Source organism: Myotis nattereri, assembly GCF_964212035.1.
Source record: "Myotis nattereri genome assembly, chromosome: 4".
NCBI lineage: Eukaryota > Metazoa > Chordata > Mammalia > Chiroptera > Vespertilionidae > Myotis > Myotis nattereri.
This window is the reverse complement of record NC_138079.1, coordinates 86,177,017-86,194,928: the sequence shown is the minus strand read 5'-3', so window position 1 is coordinate 86,194,928 and position 17,912 is coordinate 86,177,017. Positions and strand designations below refer to the sequence as shown.

General features: G+C 48.0%; 1 protein-coding gene across 3 annotated transcripts in view; it reads right to left on the bottom strand.

The window, feature by feature from the left end:
* AUTS2 (activator of transcription and developmental regulator AUTS2) overlaps window positions 1-17,912 on the bottom strand; it is a gene marked incomplete at its 5' end in the record, with an annotated part of 1,127,567 nt that overhangs the window by 10,254 nt on the left and 1,099,401 nt on the right. Inside the window, 8 exons of one of the 3 annotated variants that reach the window (XM_081090564.1) lie at window positions 1,078-1,219; window positions 4,809-4,880; window positions 6,485-6,514; window positions 7,686-7,757; window positions 10,512-10,607; window positions 13,412-13,456; window positions 15,789-16,009; window positions 17,066-17,319. In XM_081090564.1, coding sequence (XP_080946690.1) covers window positions 1,078-1,219; window positions 4,809-4,880; window positions 6,485-6,514; window positions 7,686-7,757; window positions 10,512-10,607; window positions 13,412-13,456; window positions 15,789-16,009; window positions 17,066-17,319 — 932 coding nt within the window. The remainder of the gene's footprint in view (window positions 1-1,077; window positions 1,220-4,808; window positions 4,881-6,484; window positions 6,515-7,685; window positions 7,758-10,511; window positions 10,608-13,411; window positions 13,457-15,788; window positions 16,010-17,065; window positions 17,320-17,912) is intronic. The other 2 variants (XM_081090565.1, XM_081090566.1) reach the window with 2 other exon arrangements.

Sequence of the window (17,912 nt, the reverse complement as noted above, 5' to 3'; positions counted from 1 at the left end):
GTTTTATCAAGTGGGGCCAGGCGCCTGCGCTGTGGACAGCTTTAGGAAAGACCGAATAAGGAACCTTTGCTACGAGGCTGTGCTCATCCAGCCAATCCTCCCACCAGCACTGCCTTTCGTTTGCACGGACCTGGCGCACAAGCTGGTGGCCACCTGAGCAGTGACCCTCAGCGGCCCCCAGCCCCTGGCTGTGCGCACTCTGATGTTAACAAGCATATCTCCTGGGTGTTTCATACCCTGTCCCCTATATTTCCTCCATTATTGCAACCAACCAGCAGCCAACTGATCCACCCTCCCCGTCACAGGCCCTGCTGCCAGCCACTAGCGTAACTGTACAGGGACCCTTGGGCAATGTGGGAGTTAGGGCGCCAACCCCCTGCACAGTAGAAAACCCGCATATAACTTTTGACTCCTCCCCTGAAACTTAACTACTATTAGCCTACTATTGACCAGATGCCTTACTCATAACATAAAAAGTCGACTAACATATTTCCTATAAGTATCATATGCTGTATTCTTACAATAAAGTTAGAGAAAAGAAAATGTTAAGAAAATCATAAGGAAGAGAAATACATTTGCAGTGCTGTGTGTATTCAGTGAAAAACCCACATGGTTCAAACTGTGCTGTTCAAGGCTCAGCTGTATTTCTTTATCTTCAGACCCTCAAACGCCGCCCGACTGAGCATCGTGGTGCAAAGCGACTGAGCTCTGTGGGCACCAAAGTGAGGGCAACCGCATCCTTACAAAAGTGCTGGGTCGACTCCTTCCCATTTGCCCTTTCGAACGTTCTGCTCTTTCTTCAGCAGCATTTGATGTGCTTGTGAGTTATACTGGCTTAATATAGAAGCAAATAACGAGCCAAAGCAACGTGAGTCCCTGAAGGGAAAGAGGATGCTTGTTTCCTTCTTTAAGGGAAAAGGATGTATCGGTGAAGGGGGCCCATGTCCCTCGCCGCACTGAGAGGCCTCCCGCCGGCAGGAACTATTCTGTAGGGAGTGACTGAGCGGTGGCCCAGAGCGCAAACACACAGCCACCCAAGAACAACCTGTCTCAGTGCCCCGGGCCCTCGGAACTCACCTGCGGCAGAGAACAAGGTCGAAGGCCGTGCCAGGTCGTGGGGGTGGTGGATGGCTCCGAAGAGGCTGGGGCCCGGAGGACGGCTCAGGAACTCGGGTTTCAGTCCGAAGTCCAGTTTATGTGGGTCTGACTGCATCTGTTTCTAAAGCAGCAAAGGGGGGAAATAACAGATGACGTCCCCAGAGGATCGGCAGGGAAGGTCATTAATGAGTGGCTGAGACCGAGAGACCCGGTGCACTCCGCTCCGAGCCCCCATCAGGTGTGAGTTTGCGAACACTGTGAGGACCCAGCAACCCGCAGTGTCTAACCCTCGGTGCCAGGATAGCAGCTCAGCCAAGAGACGGCAGCAGGGCTGGCTACTGGGCAGCACCTGCCTCTCAAATCAGAGGGTCAAGTGGCAATAAAATCATGTCTTTATTTACTCAAACCACCACCCCATCCGAAGTAGCTTATGATTCCAAGTAAAGGCCCATTTTAGCAAGTTTTCAAATGAGCGTTTTAAAGCTCATTTTATTATGATTTCTGCACGAATATTCTTCTGTGTAAATTAATTGTTTAATGACTCTTTACCATACTCTAATAGATCACAGTACATTAGGAACTAAAAGTTATGAAGAAATATTTGCATGCCTACAAGCTAATTTTCAAATGATCATTGTTACACACTTAAAAACCCCCCCACACAAATAAAGAGGAATATTAATTTAACTAATAGGGGTCTTTTCTTTGTCTACTAAGCCCAATTACTTGAGAAGAGATCAGTCCAGACCAGAAAACTACCAGGAACCTCTCGTTGTGAAGTCCTTGCCATCAACGGCAATCGCTCTACTTCCTCTTATTTGCACATCTGCCCTCAACTCACCTGTCAGCTCGCCTTCCCCCAGGGCTGCAGGGATTGGCGCCCAATCTGCCTCCTGAGTCCTTAACCCGCCATCTTTTTTTAATGGGCAAATGCCAATTTTATTTCTATGCCGTAGCAATATATATTTCAAGATGAAACTTGAAGTTATTATTTAAAATTACTTAAAATAGCAGTATTACTTTTTTCTTTTCTTTTTTTTTTAAAATATATTTTATTGATTTTTTTACAGAGAGGAAGGGAGAGAGAGATAGAGAGTTAGAAACATCGATGGGAGAGAAACATCGATCAGCTGCCTCCTGCAAATCTCCTACTGGGGATGTGCCCTCAACCCAGGTACATGCCCTTGACCGGAATCGAACCTGGGACCTTTCAGTCCGCAGGACGACGCTCTATCCACTGAGCCAAACCGGTTTCGGCAGTATTACTTTTTTCAATTACGGTTACGTTCAGTGTTATTTTGTTATTAGCTTCAGTGTACAGCACGGTGGTTAGACAATCACATACTTTACCCACCTGGCACCATCCATAGTGATTAGATACTATTGACTGTATTTCCTAACAGGCAGCACTCAAACATTATCATTGCGAAGCTGCCTCACCTTCTCAACTCTCAATAGCCCTCTCAGAATCAGCTCGCACCCCCTTGGACAAGCACCCATCCCTTCCCCACACCCCGGGGCTGGGGGTCCGAAGCTCCGGAGCCTCCGTGCCCTTGTCACCTCCTCCCTGCTCTCCAGTCCCCTGCTCCTTCACAGCCCTCAGCTGCCTCTGACGCCACGCCTCCAATCTCTCAGGCGCATCTGACACTCTCAGCCCACTGGGTTCCACGTCTCCGCCAACTCAATTCTCTCATGTTCTGCCATAAGTAAACCCTGTCCCGCTGTACAAATCGACATGTGACAGAATCAAGAGACACGTCCGCTGTTCCTCACTGCTGCAGGTTGCCAGCCCACACATCCATCACACCTGTTTAGGATGAAGCCTGCTGAGCACCGGGAGCTGGGAGCAGCCCCTGGAAGCAGGGAGCACGCTCACCATTTTCTGTGCTCGCCCCGATCCTCGCCACTGAACTCTAAGCAACAGACACCGGGGCAGCAGAGTGCCCTGAGCCGGGCACAGCAGGGAGCTTGCAGGCAGTAGGCTCCCTCAAGAAATATTCGACTAAAAGAATGACTAAAAGAATGAGTAAATGAACGTTAAAGAAAAAAGGGGGGGGGGGGACAATGTAATTTCTACTCAAACCTATAGGGAATACTGTCGTGGAAGTCCCGCTATAAGGTAATAGCCAAACCCCCAGACGAAGCTTCTAATCCACTATAAATCTATAAAAACCTTTTGAATGGCTCCTTTAATTTGGTTGCCAAATTATTTAGTGCTAATATTGCACGGTACACAGCACAGTTCCATTAACCACAAGGCAGGTCCATGAAGCAAAATGGCGCTTGGGGATTACAGAGCGCTTGCTGGAGAGGGAAGATGAACAGCCAGCTCGTGCAGAAGAGGCCTCCCTAATTGAATTGGGATAATGAAGGTTTTAGTCCCCGGGGACACCTTCATGGAAAGGAAGTTGCTAAAAGGGCACACACAGCATCCCTCATCTCTTTACAGGAGGACAGGTCTTCACCTACCGCTCCACCAACCACATCACCCCGAACAGAAAGCGAGTCGAGCTGAGTGTCAGCATCTAGTTCGCCCGTCAAGGTGCCCACCTTGACAAACCCAGCCGAACCACGAGGCTTCTCATTAAACCTTGCCCAACAATGAGGTGAAAGTGAGCAAAGCTCACGGATAGGATGTTAGGAGAAAGAGCAGGTATTTGGCACCAAAGCAAATATCTGAGTGGCTTTCACACTTTTACAGGTTGGTTTTTAAAAAATCAACTAACCATTAAACAAAACATGAAAAAAACCATTTCTGTGGTCACTTGCTCGGCTCCACGTTATTGCCTTCTTTTATTATTCTCATAAAGGCTCCCAAGTGCTGCTGGGACTGAAAGCTTATTACTGAAAACCTGGGTCACCTGAAGCTTGTTGGAGTGACCGGGCGGACTCTTTCCCCCCATTTTTCCAGGAGTAGTTTACACAGAATGTAAAATCTAAGTCGTCAGTTACTCTGCTCCCAACCCCAACCAGTGACATCATATCTGGTCAAGTGCAGAAGCCTCTGACCGCTTCCCTACTTTGTCCTAAAGGCCTGGTGAAGCATGCTGTGTTCACCTGTGCGATGGAAACAGGTGAAGACGAAAAGTCATCCGTGGACAGGGGAAGACGAGCCAGATGGTGGTTCTGACAAGTACTGATTGGGTTCTAACCTCTGGCACCAGTCATCAGGAGGACCAGGGCAGACCAAATACTACCTCTACAGGAGTCATTTTTTAACCTGTGCCGAAGCATCATGTAGGGCTTAAATTACTCGATCATTTTCCCAAAGCTCTAAAATGAAAAGGACACACCCATTCTTACAGGAAAGAAAACTTGTACAGGTCTTCCTGCCGGCTGCACTCCCCTGAGACTCCATCAGGGTCTGCGATAATAAACCTGTCCCATGGGAGGCATCTGGTCTATGCATTTTCCCCTAAAATGATTAATTATTTTGGGATATCATCTATATTTAAACTCTTTAGATCAATAAGATGACAACAATCTTATTTTTTTTTTTTTTTTAAGGAAAAAATCATCAGGGAGTTGTCAGTTCACCACTGTTTGTCCTTTTGCTGGTGGTTTCCCTAATGCGCAGTAAGATTCCAAGCCGCGTTTTAACAGAGACTGGATCCTGCCTGCCAGGGGTCTCAGAATCTGTTCACATGCTCCCATGTGGGGGGATCACATGCGAGCCCGGGGCCCCACCCGGGCTGGGGAGGCAGACTGACCTTGACTTTCTGTTGGTGGTGGTAGATCTGCCAGGCGATGTGCACGTGCATCGCACACCACTTCCCTGGTTTCTGCAAAGAGAAACAGCGACGTGGTCAGGAGACCTTTCAGAGAAAACCGCCTTCATTTCCCCAAAGCTCTCAGCAGATTTCAGCTACGGAGGCTTTTTCACGAGACAACAGTGCTTTCCACCCCAGTGCCCAGGACGAGGGCCCCCTTCGGCACCCTCCCCTCCCATGGGGGCCGGAGCTGGCGGGCTCCTCAGAACACCGCACTTGGTGAGGACCTCCTGTCACCCAGGCCAGGATGGCAAATGCCTGAAGCCCACTCTGTGTCTCTGCTCCCTTTCTGTCCGGTGCCAGCCGGCAGACCCGGAGCGGGGGAGCCCTGCTTAATAAACGTGGCCGTACTAATGCAAACCGGCCGTTCCGAGCGCTCATTAGTGCCTGGGAATCATTCAAAACAAGGGAGGGTCCAGCCCCAGCTCTCCCTAACCCCCCAAGCAAGACAAAGGAGGTCCACAGTTTCCTGAAGCCCAGTTCTTACGGGCGCTTCCCTGAGAGTCACTGGCCATTCGTGCTGCGGGCACTGCCCTTCTAAGTCAAACAGGGAGAGAAAGACGAGCACTCAGTGCTTCCTACTCTCCAGGCCTCTTCACGGGTCGGTAACTTCCCGTCCTGCTCTGTAAGCGGGGGAGCGGCGGCGGTGTGCCGTCTTCCCACCTGGAGGCAGCGACCATCTCTTCCCACCGTTTGTATTCTTGCTACATAATCTACCCAGGAACTCCAAATGTGCGCTCACTAACTACGGGATGGGCGAGGATAAACAACGCCCACTCCCACGCTGGCAAAGGACAGCCACTTCCAGTGTCGACAGGAAGGAGCGGGTTCTAAAACATATACGTAGATCCAAGTCTGGGTCAGTGTTCTTCTTTTATAATGAAATTATGGGTCATCACCTAAGTGATGGCACAATCCTTTTCTCCCCTTTTTGAGGAATTGAATCATCTGATTTTTACACACCGGGAGCGGATGAAGTATGGCAGGGCATCTTCTAGCTATCCATCTTCCAGCCAACCATCCATCTTCCCTCCCGCCCCAACCAACCAAGCCCGTCAGCATTCATCCAGGGGTCATCTGCTGGCCACGCTCCAGACCTCTAAGACATTAGCGCGCCAACGGTCACAGTATCCCTTCTCTGCACCAGAGAAGTAGGCTGAATGGCTATGACAGGTCGACAACACTTACTGCAGAACGAGGCAGCCCCAGCCAAGACAAACAGCCCCAGACTTTCGAGGTGCAAGACAGGCGGCAGGACTCGGGGAAACCCTACTTTTAGCCTGTAGCTCAATTCTTCCCCCGTAAATTCCCACTAGCCTAACCTTTCACCAGAACTGCTAACAAGAGCATCGGACTCCGGTGGGTTTTACCTGTTAGCTTTACCTCCACAGCCTGGCTTCCTCCAACACTAAAGCAAAACTGTTCGGGCCATTTGCAATCATGCCACCTGAGAAATCCCACCCAACCAACCCACAGCCCAACCCAACCAACAGCAAGGCCACTGCAGCATTTCATTCCCGAGCTCCTGGGGCTTGTTTCCTCAAAGTGGTTTGTGTTTCTAACCCACGGGGAGTCACACAGAGGCTGCGAAAACAGTTCCCGAAGAAGCTCCTTACCCTTAACATAGGTCTGAAAGGATCTGTCAACTGTGAAGAGAAAATGACAACTTGGTTACATGCCTGTCACTCAAACAATTGCTCTAATTAACAAATTTGTAGTGCTTCATTAGGAGGGGAAATTAAAATGTTAGAATTTTACTTTTAAATGAAGCCCTTTTGGAGCATAATTAACCCATTTTCACACCATCAAGAGTGCCAACTGTCCCCTCCCCCATGTCACAAGCCCTGGTGGCTTCACTGACAAGCCCCCTGAACAAGTTCAATCAAGAGCGGTCTGCCCTCGGGCAACAGAATTTGCTCACATTACACATCTGAGGAGTTTCACTACCTCATGCAGCCCCTTCAAACCATGCGGCCTAGGTCCGAGGGAGAAGGGCCATCAGACCGTGGACGCGCACGGCTGGATGGGAGTGGGCATCTGGGGAGCGTGTCCTTCCAGACACGAAGCAGAACTAGGCTATCTCAACCAACGCCCTTAATTCGATGGCTGCACAGTACTAAGAGGTGTTAGACATTGTAAAGAAGTTCACTAAACATCATAAACATACTTACATAGTTGAGTCATTTTAAACTTCTACCTAACTCTGGTCACCAATTTCTGACTGCCCTTACCCAGGGAAAAAGACAATATTGAAAAAGGTCGTCATTTTGCACATGTACTACAAAGATGAGTGTAAACAACAATCAATGAACAAGGTTATATATAACTTTAAATTCTTTTTTGAGAGTACATAGAGGCAGACACTGTGAATAAGTAACACAACCACAGCATAATGGATATTTTATGTTAGTGGAGAGCCAGAACTTCCTGACCCCAGGAAAAAAAATGCTCCGTGCTTCTCTCTTCAAAACACTGTACAATTATTTCTTTTGTGTAAGAGAAATGTAAGGAGATCCAGACGGAGAAGATGAGCTGAATGCTACCGACACGAACTCAAGTGCAGAATCCCTGACCTCAGCCCGTAAGCCATTCCTCTGGCCCCAAGTCGGCACACCCTGTCCGGTGGCCACAGATGAGCAGAAGAGACATTATTTTCTAAGAGTAACTGGCATTTTCTTCCACAAACTAGAAGGGACAGCTCAAAGAGCAGCCCTCTGGGATGAGCTAGAAGGAGCGAGCACGGGGCTGGCTGTCCCACGCACACAACAACCCCCTTCCCACTCTGTTACCTGGGATCAAGCCCGACTTTGTACGTACCCTCGGGTCCTTTTGAAGTAGAGTGTGCGGGACTGTACCGGGTCGAGCAGCAACATCGATCGGGTTGGATGTCTACAAATTAATCAGACCACAACTGAGGGAGCATATAACGTGTATCGTGAAATTCTTTCACTCAAAATTATAGAAGTCAAATGCCGTTGTTCATGTTCAGTACTGTGTCCTATAGTTTCAGGTGCATGCACGGGGGCTACACAATCACACACTTCACGGAGTGTTTCCCCCGACATTCCCAGCACCCACCTGGCGCCATACATGGTCATTACACTGTGACTGACTACATTCCCTAAGCTGCACTTTACAGCCCCGAGACTGTTCTGGAACTGCCAATTTGTACTTCTTAATCCCTTCACCTTCCCTTTCCACCCAGCCCCCCGTTTTGCTTCATTCTGGAACACACGAGTTAAGTTTCCTTTTCCTCAGCGACACGTGCCCCCATCAGGACTCGCACCCTCTGTTCTCCAGGCACCCTGGGCAGAGACTGCCTCTCTCTCCAGCAATGGCATCTGAAGCCAGAGGCTGCAGTTTGCTGCCATGAAGAGCAAAAGGCCCAAAAAGACGATCAAGACACGCAGCGCTGCCCGGAGCCCGGCCACTCGCAGCCCCGTCACCGCTGTCACCAGGCAGACATTCCGAGGACTGCGTAGGTGAGCATCATCATCATTTGCTCTCTCAGGTGCTTCTCATCAGAATAACTGGAAGTGTTTCAGACATTAAGCTAACGCTCTAAATTTTAACTGGCAGACAATAACAAGGAATTATGCTCCGTAATTACTCATTAGCAGGGGTGGAAATGGGGCAGGAGAACCTAATTTAGGGACCACACAGATTTACATTCAGTGATTTCTAAAGTAATTCTGCTTCATCTTTCCTATTCCCCACACCCTTCTTAGGTCTCGTTAATAACACTAACCCTATCTGTAGGCTTTCGTCCTTTGAATTAACAATAGCAACAAAAAGCTTACTTTTGGCACAAGCAGCCACTACTTCCTAGGGCAGTGATGGTGAACCTTTTGAGCTCGGCGTGTCAGCATTTTGAAAAACCCTAACTTAACTCTGGTGCCGTGTCACATATAGAAATTTTTTGATATTTGCAACCATAGTAAAACAAAGACTTATATTTTTGATATTTTATATATTTAAATGCCATTTAACAAAGAAAAATCAACCAAAAAAATGAGTTCACGTGTCACCTCTGACACGCGTGTCATAGGTTCGCCATCACTGTCCTAGTGGGTAAAGGTTTCAGAATAATTTTCACCAGGTATTTTATTCAAGAAATCACAACCTCTAAGAATCCCTTGGGGGGCGGGGTGTGGGGGAGAGAGCTCAGGTTTAGGCACAAAGCTTGCCTACAAAGAGAAAAAAAAAAGAAAAGCAATCAGCTGCTGTACAACCAACAATTAAGCTGGAGTTGTTAACAGCCTGATTTGCATACATATGAAGAACTCACTAATGAACTGCAATCTACATATTCAATCAGTAAGATGGCCTGGAAAGGCCTATTTCAACACCAGGAGAGACACTTTCTTGCCCAGATGTAGTTTTCTGTGTGATTGGATAATTGTGAGTGAGGGAAATAGTCTAATTTATTAAATGACCTACCAGTCTGTTCGGGGATGTGCGAGAGATTTGTGGAAACCTAGAGGGGACGGACCAAGGTCCGGGGGAGTAGTAATGAGCAGATGGGGGAAGGAGTTTAAAAATCACCATCATTTTATCCCAAGATAGGAGGTGTTAAACACGGCCGCCGCAAAAGCCTTGTGTACATATAACCTGGCTTACAAACTGTGACCCTGTGCAGGTAAGCGTGGTTTCTAAGGTGCAGCCATCCCGCCCTAACGCTTTTTAATTTCTTTTCCTATTTCTAGTATTAAGGCAACATGCTTTTGGAAATGTAATATGTGCTGATCCTGGGAGACACTGGCCCAAAATAGGGGTTTTGTCTAAGAAATGAGATGGAAAATAACAAGAAAACCACAGTCACACATGGCCAAATTTCCTACTTTAAAATCTGCGAAGGGTTCCTCGCGTGAGAAGTACATTGTGGGGTTTTTGATATGAAAGTGAAGTAGGGGCTGTAGCAGATTTAAAGTCACAAAAGGGTCGAATTTCTGGGAATTACTCCTCAGTCTTAACCCTCAGAGGTAACTGTGGCACCAGCATATCCCTGATGAGGTGGGAAAGAGTGTGGTCACCGTAAAGGGTGGCAGGTTAATTTCACATTAGGATGTCAGTGGTGACGGATCCTTGGCTTTGGCAAGTGTCCGGTGCAGGGGAGGGTGGGAGGACTGGGGCGGAGCGGGAAGAGCACAGGAAAGGCGGTGCTGCTCTTCTATCTGCAGGCAGATGGGGCCGAGGGAAAACGGGGGAGAATAAAAACCCATAGTTAAAAACATGTAATTTTAGTTTAGAACCTTTTCCTTCTCTTTTGTTAAAATCCATAAAGGCTCAGCTTTGCATCTTTGCTAATAAAATATACCCCAAGGATGACTTCGTGCACATACTTCTGACATTTGATAGAGTTCTGACCAGAAGCTATGTCCACAATTTTGGTGGGAAAATATACATATATTCTGATATTTTTAAAGAGCACAGGAAATCCTAGCTCAACTGAGATTACACGGGTAGTACAAATTGAAAATTAAATTTGGCTGAAGTTTAAAACTACATGGACTAGAAAAAAAGATTCCCCCCTCTAATCCCAGAAAAGTTACAGGTGAGAGATCGTAGAACCCACCGCGTGCTTGGCCTGCGGCTCCACTTGCAAGCATGCGTGTGCGTTTCCACGGAAAGGTGCTCGCTTACCTTCGGCTGAAATGCTCCTTGTAGTGAACCAAAAGGGCCAGTGGGTGGAATCATAGGGGGGATGCCCGACACCGCAGGAGGGTAGGAATGGAAGAGCTGTGGCCAAAGACGGAGAGGGGAAAAGCTGTTAGCAGGAGGCGAATGATGCACTCCAAGTCCCTTCCCACAGAAAGACAGCAACATTAGCAAGCCAAGCAATCTCAGTTTGATGCTATTAGTCAAGAAGCCACGATGAAATGATCACACAGATGTGCCACGAATGCTTAACTCAAAAACTTAAAAGTAGTTCAGAATCAATCAGTCAACAAATGATGTCCCAGATGAGGACATCATTAGAAAGGGAGCTTTTCTAATTATTAATTGTTAAATCGATACAAGTCCTAAACGGTTGGAGGTTTTAATGCATATAAAAAAACAGGAGGGGGTGCTGAGCCAAATAAGATGCCCAGAAAATTACAAGTTAATTAGAAAAAGAAAAAGAAGGAAAAAAAAAAAAGAAGGAAGAAAAAGAAGCAAGTCTTTATGAGTTCCAGGATTTTATACCATTAAAACTCAATTAGTTCTTTTAGATTTTTAATAGTTTGAGGAAATGAGAAAATATTCACAATCCTTGCTTCATTAGGTTGTTCTAGAAGTGGCAGCTCCAGAGGACAATGTAATTGTCTCATCTGAAATGATGACAAATATTTGTGGGAGGATCAAATAAAAGGACTCAATATAGACCTTCAGTGGAGATGCCCACTCTTCTTCAAGATGGACAAGCTCACTGGAGGCTCCCAGTCAGTGAAGGGAGAAGAATGATTCTGAATTAAGCACATGAATTTCCTTGAATTAATAGTTTATGGACAGCACGGGGGAGGAAAGAGCTATACGGCAATAGCGAGGACAAAGCAAACACGGCTTTTCCGCTAAAAACTCTGAGATTCTACTGCTCTGGTTCCTACTTTGATCCAATCACCATACAGATATTTAAGTAACATCCCACCTATATGGTTTTTTTTTTGTGTGTGTGTGTGTGTGTGTGTGTGAATAAACAGTAATAATTCAAGCTTTCCTAATAATGCACTTATGTTAGCTATTTCTAGGTAACGCCTGAAATCCACATTTTAGAATCCTGTCTGTTTTCAGAGCACGTTCTCGTTCTTTATTTCATTTTCTCCCTTCAATGATGCAGCAAAGTTTTCCAGACTAATTGATATTGAACTAAAATACACTTAAACAGTGATTGCAAGCCAAGTGCCCTCATTTAAAACTACTTTTAAGTCTAAAATTGTGTTTTAGATACTTGAGTGCATTGCATCTTAATTCCCCGTATAACGTCCGAATCCCCAAAGCAGGGGAGACTAAGCATTTCACATATTACCCACGATAACCAGTCACATGAAATAACTCCCACAGTACACTGCATGAAGCAGAGTAATTAAATACACGCCACACTAAAACACACCCACCTTTCTTTACTCTGCCTCCAGGTGGGTGTTTTTACTTTAATGTTGTCAATAAAAAACTGCTGTTCTCACCATTTTCCTTTCGCCTGATTCCATTACTAACGCTTTTAGAATATAGCTACCTTTCCCCCCTTGACTAAAAATGTTAAGTATATAAGCAATAAAATGTAAACCTTCCAAAAATCCAGGTCCCCAGGCTCACTCTCCATCTCCAATCTAGAACTCTCTGAGGAGTATGCATCCAGAAAGGCAGGCCACCTGTTGATGCCCTAAACTTTCTCTAAGATGATTTTTGTTATAGCTGGGCCTTAATTCAAATCAGCAAGATACAAAGGGCAGAGATCTGATAATGGTTACGATGGGGTCCCAGGAGCTCAAAATGCTTTCTTCATCCCTTTCTCAAGAGGTCTTCCTCATGTTATTTCTGAATGTCTTAAGACTGGTTCTTCCTTGTTTTCCAGTATTTTCTAGTCTTGACTTCTCAGATACACCCAGGACTAACACAGTGCGTAATTATCTGGTTTTAAGCATGAATGAATCCACAGCCTTGGCTGACCTATTAAGTTGCACTGCTGTTCAAATGATAACACTATTTAAAAATCAAAGCAACAACAGTTGAGGATGGAGAATCAACATGGCTACTAGCAATTATTAATCTTCCTTCCTCCTGGTTTCATTTGAAAAATACAAATAAGCCACTGAGCAAAGAAACTTGCACAATTTCAGGTAAAAATGATGCAGTATTCACTCCACAATCAAAATATCATGGTAAGATGTTCGAGGTCTTTGTATAAACAGAAGGCCTTGCCTTGTAAGTAACTGAACATAAGACAGAAGCTGGTACCGATGTAAAGTCCGGACCAGACTCTTAAAATTGTGTGAAACAAGTATTCTTTCTAATAAAGAAGAATGAGCTTAAAGAGAAAACTATCATCCATTTCATTTTGAAGGCCTTTCATTTACATATCTTTGTTTTCAGTCGTAAACAAGCGTGGAAGGACAAGAGCGGCAGGTGCTCTGCATGTAGTCCAAACACCTGCCTGGCGAAGAGCCCTGAGTCAAAAAGATAAGAGGGCTTTCTATTTGGAGGGAATAACTCAAGTCGAATTCCAGGAACGCTGTGGATGGTGACATTTCAACTGATGACTGAAACCTGAACGTACGAGTCAACCGCAGGCACCCCCGCTCTGCGGGAGCGATGCCTCACTGCCAGGGAAGTCAAGTTGGCTTCCGAGTCTTACGTTTACTTATGATCTTTTGATTCCAAAGATGATACTGCATCTTTACCCAAAAGCAAACGTCACAAAAGCAAGCATCCAAAAGTGACGAGGAGCAATGGGAATTCTTGGGAAGATGAGTAAGGAAGCTGCTAGTCATCCATTGGTCTGAGGCGAGAGCACAGAAAATGGAAAAGCAGTTATAGTGAACGCATAGCATGGTAAGGAGACTCACACTGTGCCGGTAGAATGGGTCAACTTTTGTAGGGTATTTGTCAAACTGTAAAGGGATCAAAGCAAAAGCTAGTTACTTAGAGAATCTACATTTCTGTTCACTGCTTCAGGGAGGTAGCCCTCCGCAAGCTCCGGTCATGAGGCTGCCATCAGACCCCACAGCCTCACTGTACATGAAGCCATACGAGCTCCTGAGTCACTCTGACAAGAAACCAACAAAAGTGGAAAAACAAAGAGAAAACCCACACAGTGCAGTTAGGTCCTGGCCGCACTACTGTCTCTTCTACTCAGTACTGAGACTGGCCCAGACCAAGCATCTAACCTGGAGGAAGAGGCAGTTACTCAGGCAAATCGGAGAGAAGGCAGCATTTGACCTATTTATCCAGAGAATTCCTCCATTTTCGCCTTCACTTTGGCAGAAGAATTGTCCATTCAGCTGTCTTCTGAAATGTATTACGCCCAACACAGAGCACTTTGGGCTAGGCCGTACAAGCTTTCTCGTGAGCAGAAAAGAGTGTGCCCTTGTCTCCTCTAAATCAGCGGTTCTCAACCTGAGGGTCACGACCCCTTTGGCGGTCGAACACCCTTTCACAGGGGTCGCCTAAGACCATCCTGCATATCAGATATTTACATTACGATTCATAACAGTAGCAACATTACAGTTATGAAGTAGCAACGAAAATAATTTTATGGTTGGGTCACAACATGAGAAACTGTATTTAAAGGGCCAGAAGGTTGCCGAAACTGGTTTGGCTCAGTGGATAGAGCGTCGGCCTGCGGACTGAAAGGTCCCAGGTTCGATTCCGGTCAAGGGCATGTACCTGGGTTGTGGGCACATCCCCAGTAGGAGATGTGCAGGAGGCAGCTGATCGATGTTTCTCTCTCATTGATGTTTCTAACTCTCTATCCCTCTCCCTTCCTCTCTGTAAAAAATCAATAAAATATATTTAAAAAATAAATAAATAAAGGGCCAGAAGGTTGAGAACCACTGCTCTAAATAATGCCGTCGCCTGGGTGCTGTAACTCCCCTCTTTCCGATTTAATGTATTCATGGAACACCTCACTCAGGCGGCATAAACGCTTTCCCAGCCTAACAAGCCCTTGAAGATATAACTGTTGAAAAGTCTAGCTCCTCCAGAAAAAAGAAAAAGATACAGGATTTGGTCCCAAGACCCCATCTCTAATCTTCTAAATAAAATTTATAAAATAAACTTTAAAATACATATTTAAAAAAAAATAAGTTGAAAAAAAAAATGGGGGAGAGCACAGGAAGAGAGGCAACAAAATCTGGTGAAGGGAATGCCTCTTAATATGGAACTGAGCCTGCCCGACGTGGCTCAGTGGTTGAGAGTCGACCTGTGAACCAGGAGGTCACAGTTCGACACCCAGTCAGGGCACATGCCCAGGTTTCGGGCTCGATCCCAAATAGGGGGTGTGCAGGAGGCAGCCGATCAATGATTCTCTCCCACTAATGTTTCTATCTCTTTCTCCCTTCTCCCTTCCTCTCTGAAATCAATAAAAATATTTAAGAATATACTTATTTTAAAACCAAGAATGGAATCTCTTCTCACAATGCCTATATTAACTGCCCTAAAATCAAGTATTTGATAGTAACAAAAATTAAGCAAACCACTCTATTACTCTCTGTTGTGGACAGGGCTCTGTTTCAGGAGACTTAGCATCCTAATACAGCATGTCACTATGGATCTTAAGTTACAAAAAGTCCGAGCTGCTTCTCCCAGCATGCATTAGACCCCTGTCAAGACTAAGGCCACGGTCATGGCCAGCGATACCTCTTACTGGGGTTGGGCTCTGTCCCTGCAGGGTGCATGGCTACCTGAGCCCTTGCCGACAGAGCACAATAGCAGACCTGCACCATCTTATAGAATACAAGAAATTAAAAACCTCCAGCATCTGAAAGGGCAGAGTACCCCATGTGGTCCAAGTCTCCTGGCAGCCCCTTTACCCCTGCCTCTTCCTGCCCCTGGCACTCTCTGAATATTGAATTGTTAGTATGGGTGCAAAGCACTGACAGAGAGATTTATCTGGTGGTGACCCCCAGCATGTTCAAGAAAATAAAGTTGCCCTGTAAGTCAAGTTCACTGCCAGCACGGGATGTGACCACTCCGAGGGCACTTAGAATAAAACGCACCCACCATGCCGAACAGAACTCTGGGCGAGTTCCTCCTTCAGGCCCAGGTCAGTGCTGGCTGCAGCAGGCACTCCCCTTCCTTCCAGCCAACACAGACAAGGCCCAAGGAGCCCCCAGGCGCTGGCACGCCCCCTCCGATCTCCTGCCCGGCCTCCCACTCCAACCCCGCCATCTGCATAAGGAGCCGTGCTCTACTTATCCTCACATTTCTGCCTGGGGTACGCACCATGGGAGGTGCTGGCGTCGGCATGATGGCGGTGGGCGGGATGGCGTGGGGGAACGGCGTGAAGGTGTGCTGGTGCGTGTGCTGATGCGTGTGCTGGTGCTGGTGCTGGTGCTGGTGGAACTCGGTGCGCAGGTAGGGCGGCGGGCCCAGGGAGGCCCCGCGGTCAGCACTCTGAGAGGCCAAGAAGCGCGTGTTCAGTTCCTGTCGCAGGATGTCTTGCTCTGGAAGAGAAGGGAGGGGCAGAATGGCACCTGTCCTTGCAACAGTCATTTCCTTCAGAACAGGACATCCTCCTGCCTGAACAAGGAGGGACCAGAGTGGAGGCACAGGAACGGGGCTCTTGGGGGTGCAGCCGGGGCCTCAGATGGAGGCTGACGCTAACAGGGCCCAGGCACAGTGCGATCCTCCTGCTGTCTCGTGCTCGGCTTTGAAGGACCGTCTGTCACTGTGGTGTACTGACAGACTCCAGGCCAATGTCCCAGGTCAGCTTTCGGCTCTGTGGCTGCCAGCCGAGTGACCCTGGGCGTGGCTCACCACCCATCTGTGCCTCAGCTTCCTCATCAATCGGTTGGGACACTCCTGACTACCTCAGGGGTTTATTTTGAGGGTTAAAGGAATCAACATAGTAAGTGCTTAAGAACAGTGACTGGCGTGCTAATTAATAACCGCCAACTGTTTACACGGCAGAGCTCACGTGCCTCCTCAAGGGTAAACCTCTGTGTGACGACTCTCTGTAGTAGGTCTAACATAGCTACCATGGACCCGAAATGGGGCACCGGTCCTGATTAACAAACACAGGTGAGGAGAAAAGGACCCAATATCTAATACTAGGCCTGTCCTTAAAATTCTGGGATGCCCTGTTACAACAAGTGCACCTGCACACCCCGGAGCCAGAAGGCCCTGTCCACCTGGAAGAAAGCCCGTAAACCAGGCTGCAGTCCAAGAGCCCGGAATGGAGCAGACACGGGGCTGGGAAGCCTTGGTCGCTGCAGTGGGAGGTGGACGACAGGGCACAGCATCCGTGTTTTACTTAACTCATGGCTCCAAACACAGCGGCTCTCTCCGGCGTGCCCTGTTTGCCCGGCCTGTGCTAGGTGGGCATGGGTGCTAGTACCTGTTTGTGCCGAGTCTCAGCCCACAGATGATTGATGACAAGGTGGCGCCCAACAAAACTGAAAATCCCAAATACACAGAACCCAGCGATCAGGGATGGACAATGAAGACGGGGTGAGGCTGCCGGTGAGGGAGAGAGAGCAGGGCCCGGGCCGCCGTCCTACCTGAGTAAGTGCTCCCGGCCGGGTGTCCGGGGACCTGCAGACTCCCTGATGTCAGCGGTGGTGGAGGAGGCAGAGCAGTGGGAGGGGCAAACATATTGGGGTGATGGGAGTGTGCGGGGGGCTGGAGGGTGGGCGTGAAGCTGTGCAGTGGACTGTGGTTGGGCAGTGAGAGGGGGAACGGGGAGGCTGAGGGGTGGTGGGAGATGTGAGGAGGGGCCGGCTGAGTCTTGGCGGGAGTGCTGCTTCTGCTACTGCTGTTGGAGACCAAAGGAGACAGGAAGAAAGAGGCAAGCAATTAATTTTCTTTAATAAAAAAATCCTGTCTCCCTGCTCAGAGCCATTCAATGCCTTTCTCTTGCCCCTCCTCAGAGACCCGCCCTGTGCACACGAGCAGCCTCTCCGGAGCTCACGCCTCCCCTGCACCTGCCGCCACCTGCGGACACGGCGACTGTGACGGGACAGCGACTCGGCCCCAAACCCGACCGCTCCCCCTTCAGCGGCCAGGCTCCCATCTCTGTCCCTAGAGGCCCACGCCTCCCCACCCTGCACCAGCACGCTTCCTATACAGCAACAAGGAACCAAGGGAGTGAGAGCGAGGACTTGCATTCACCCTGTCTGACACCACCTCGGAAATGAAGTCGCACAGACTTCTCTCGGCTTCCCCATCACCTCTACCTTCTGGAGGCCACGGATATGGCCTTGGGCAGAGGGGGGCCTGGCCCACGGGGAAGGTACAGCCCCAGCCTGGCTGTTTCCTCACCTGTCACGGAGAGGGGAAAGCCAGCCCCTGAACGCCAGGGCCAGGGCCAGGGCCAGCCCGTGGCCAGGAAAGCAACAGCAGAGACAC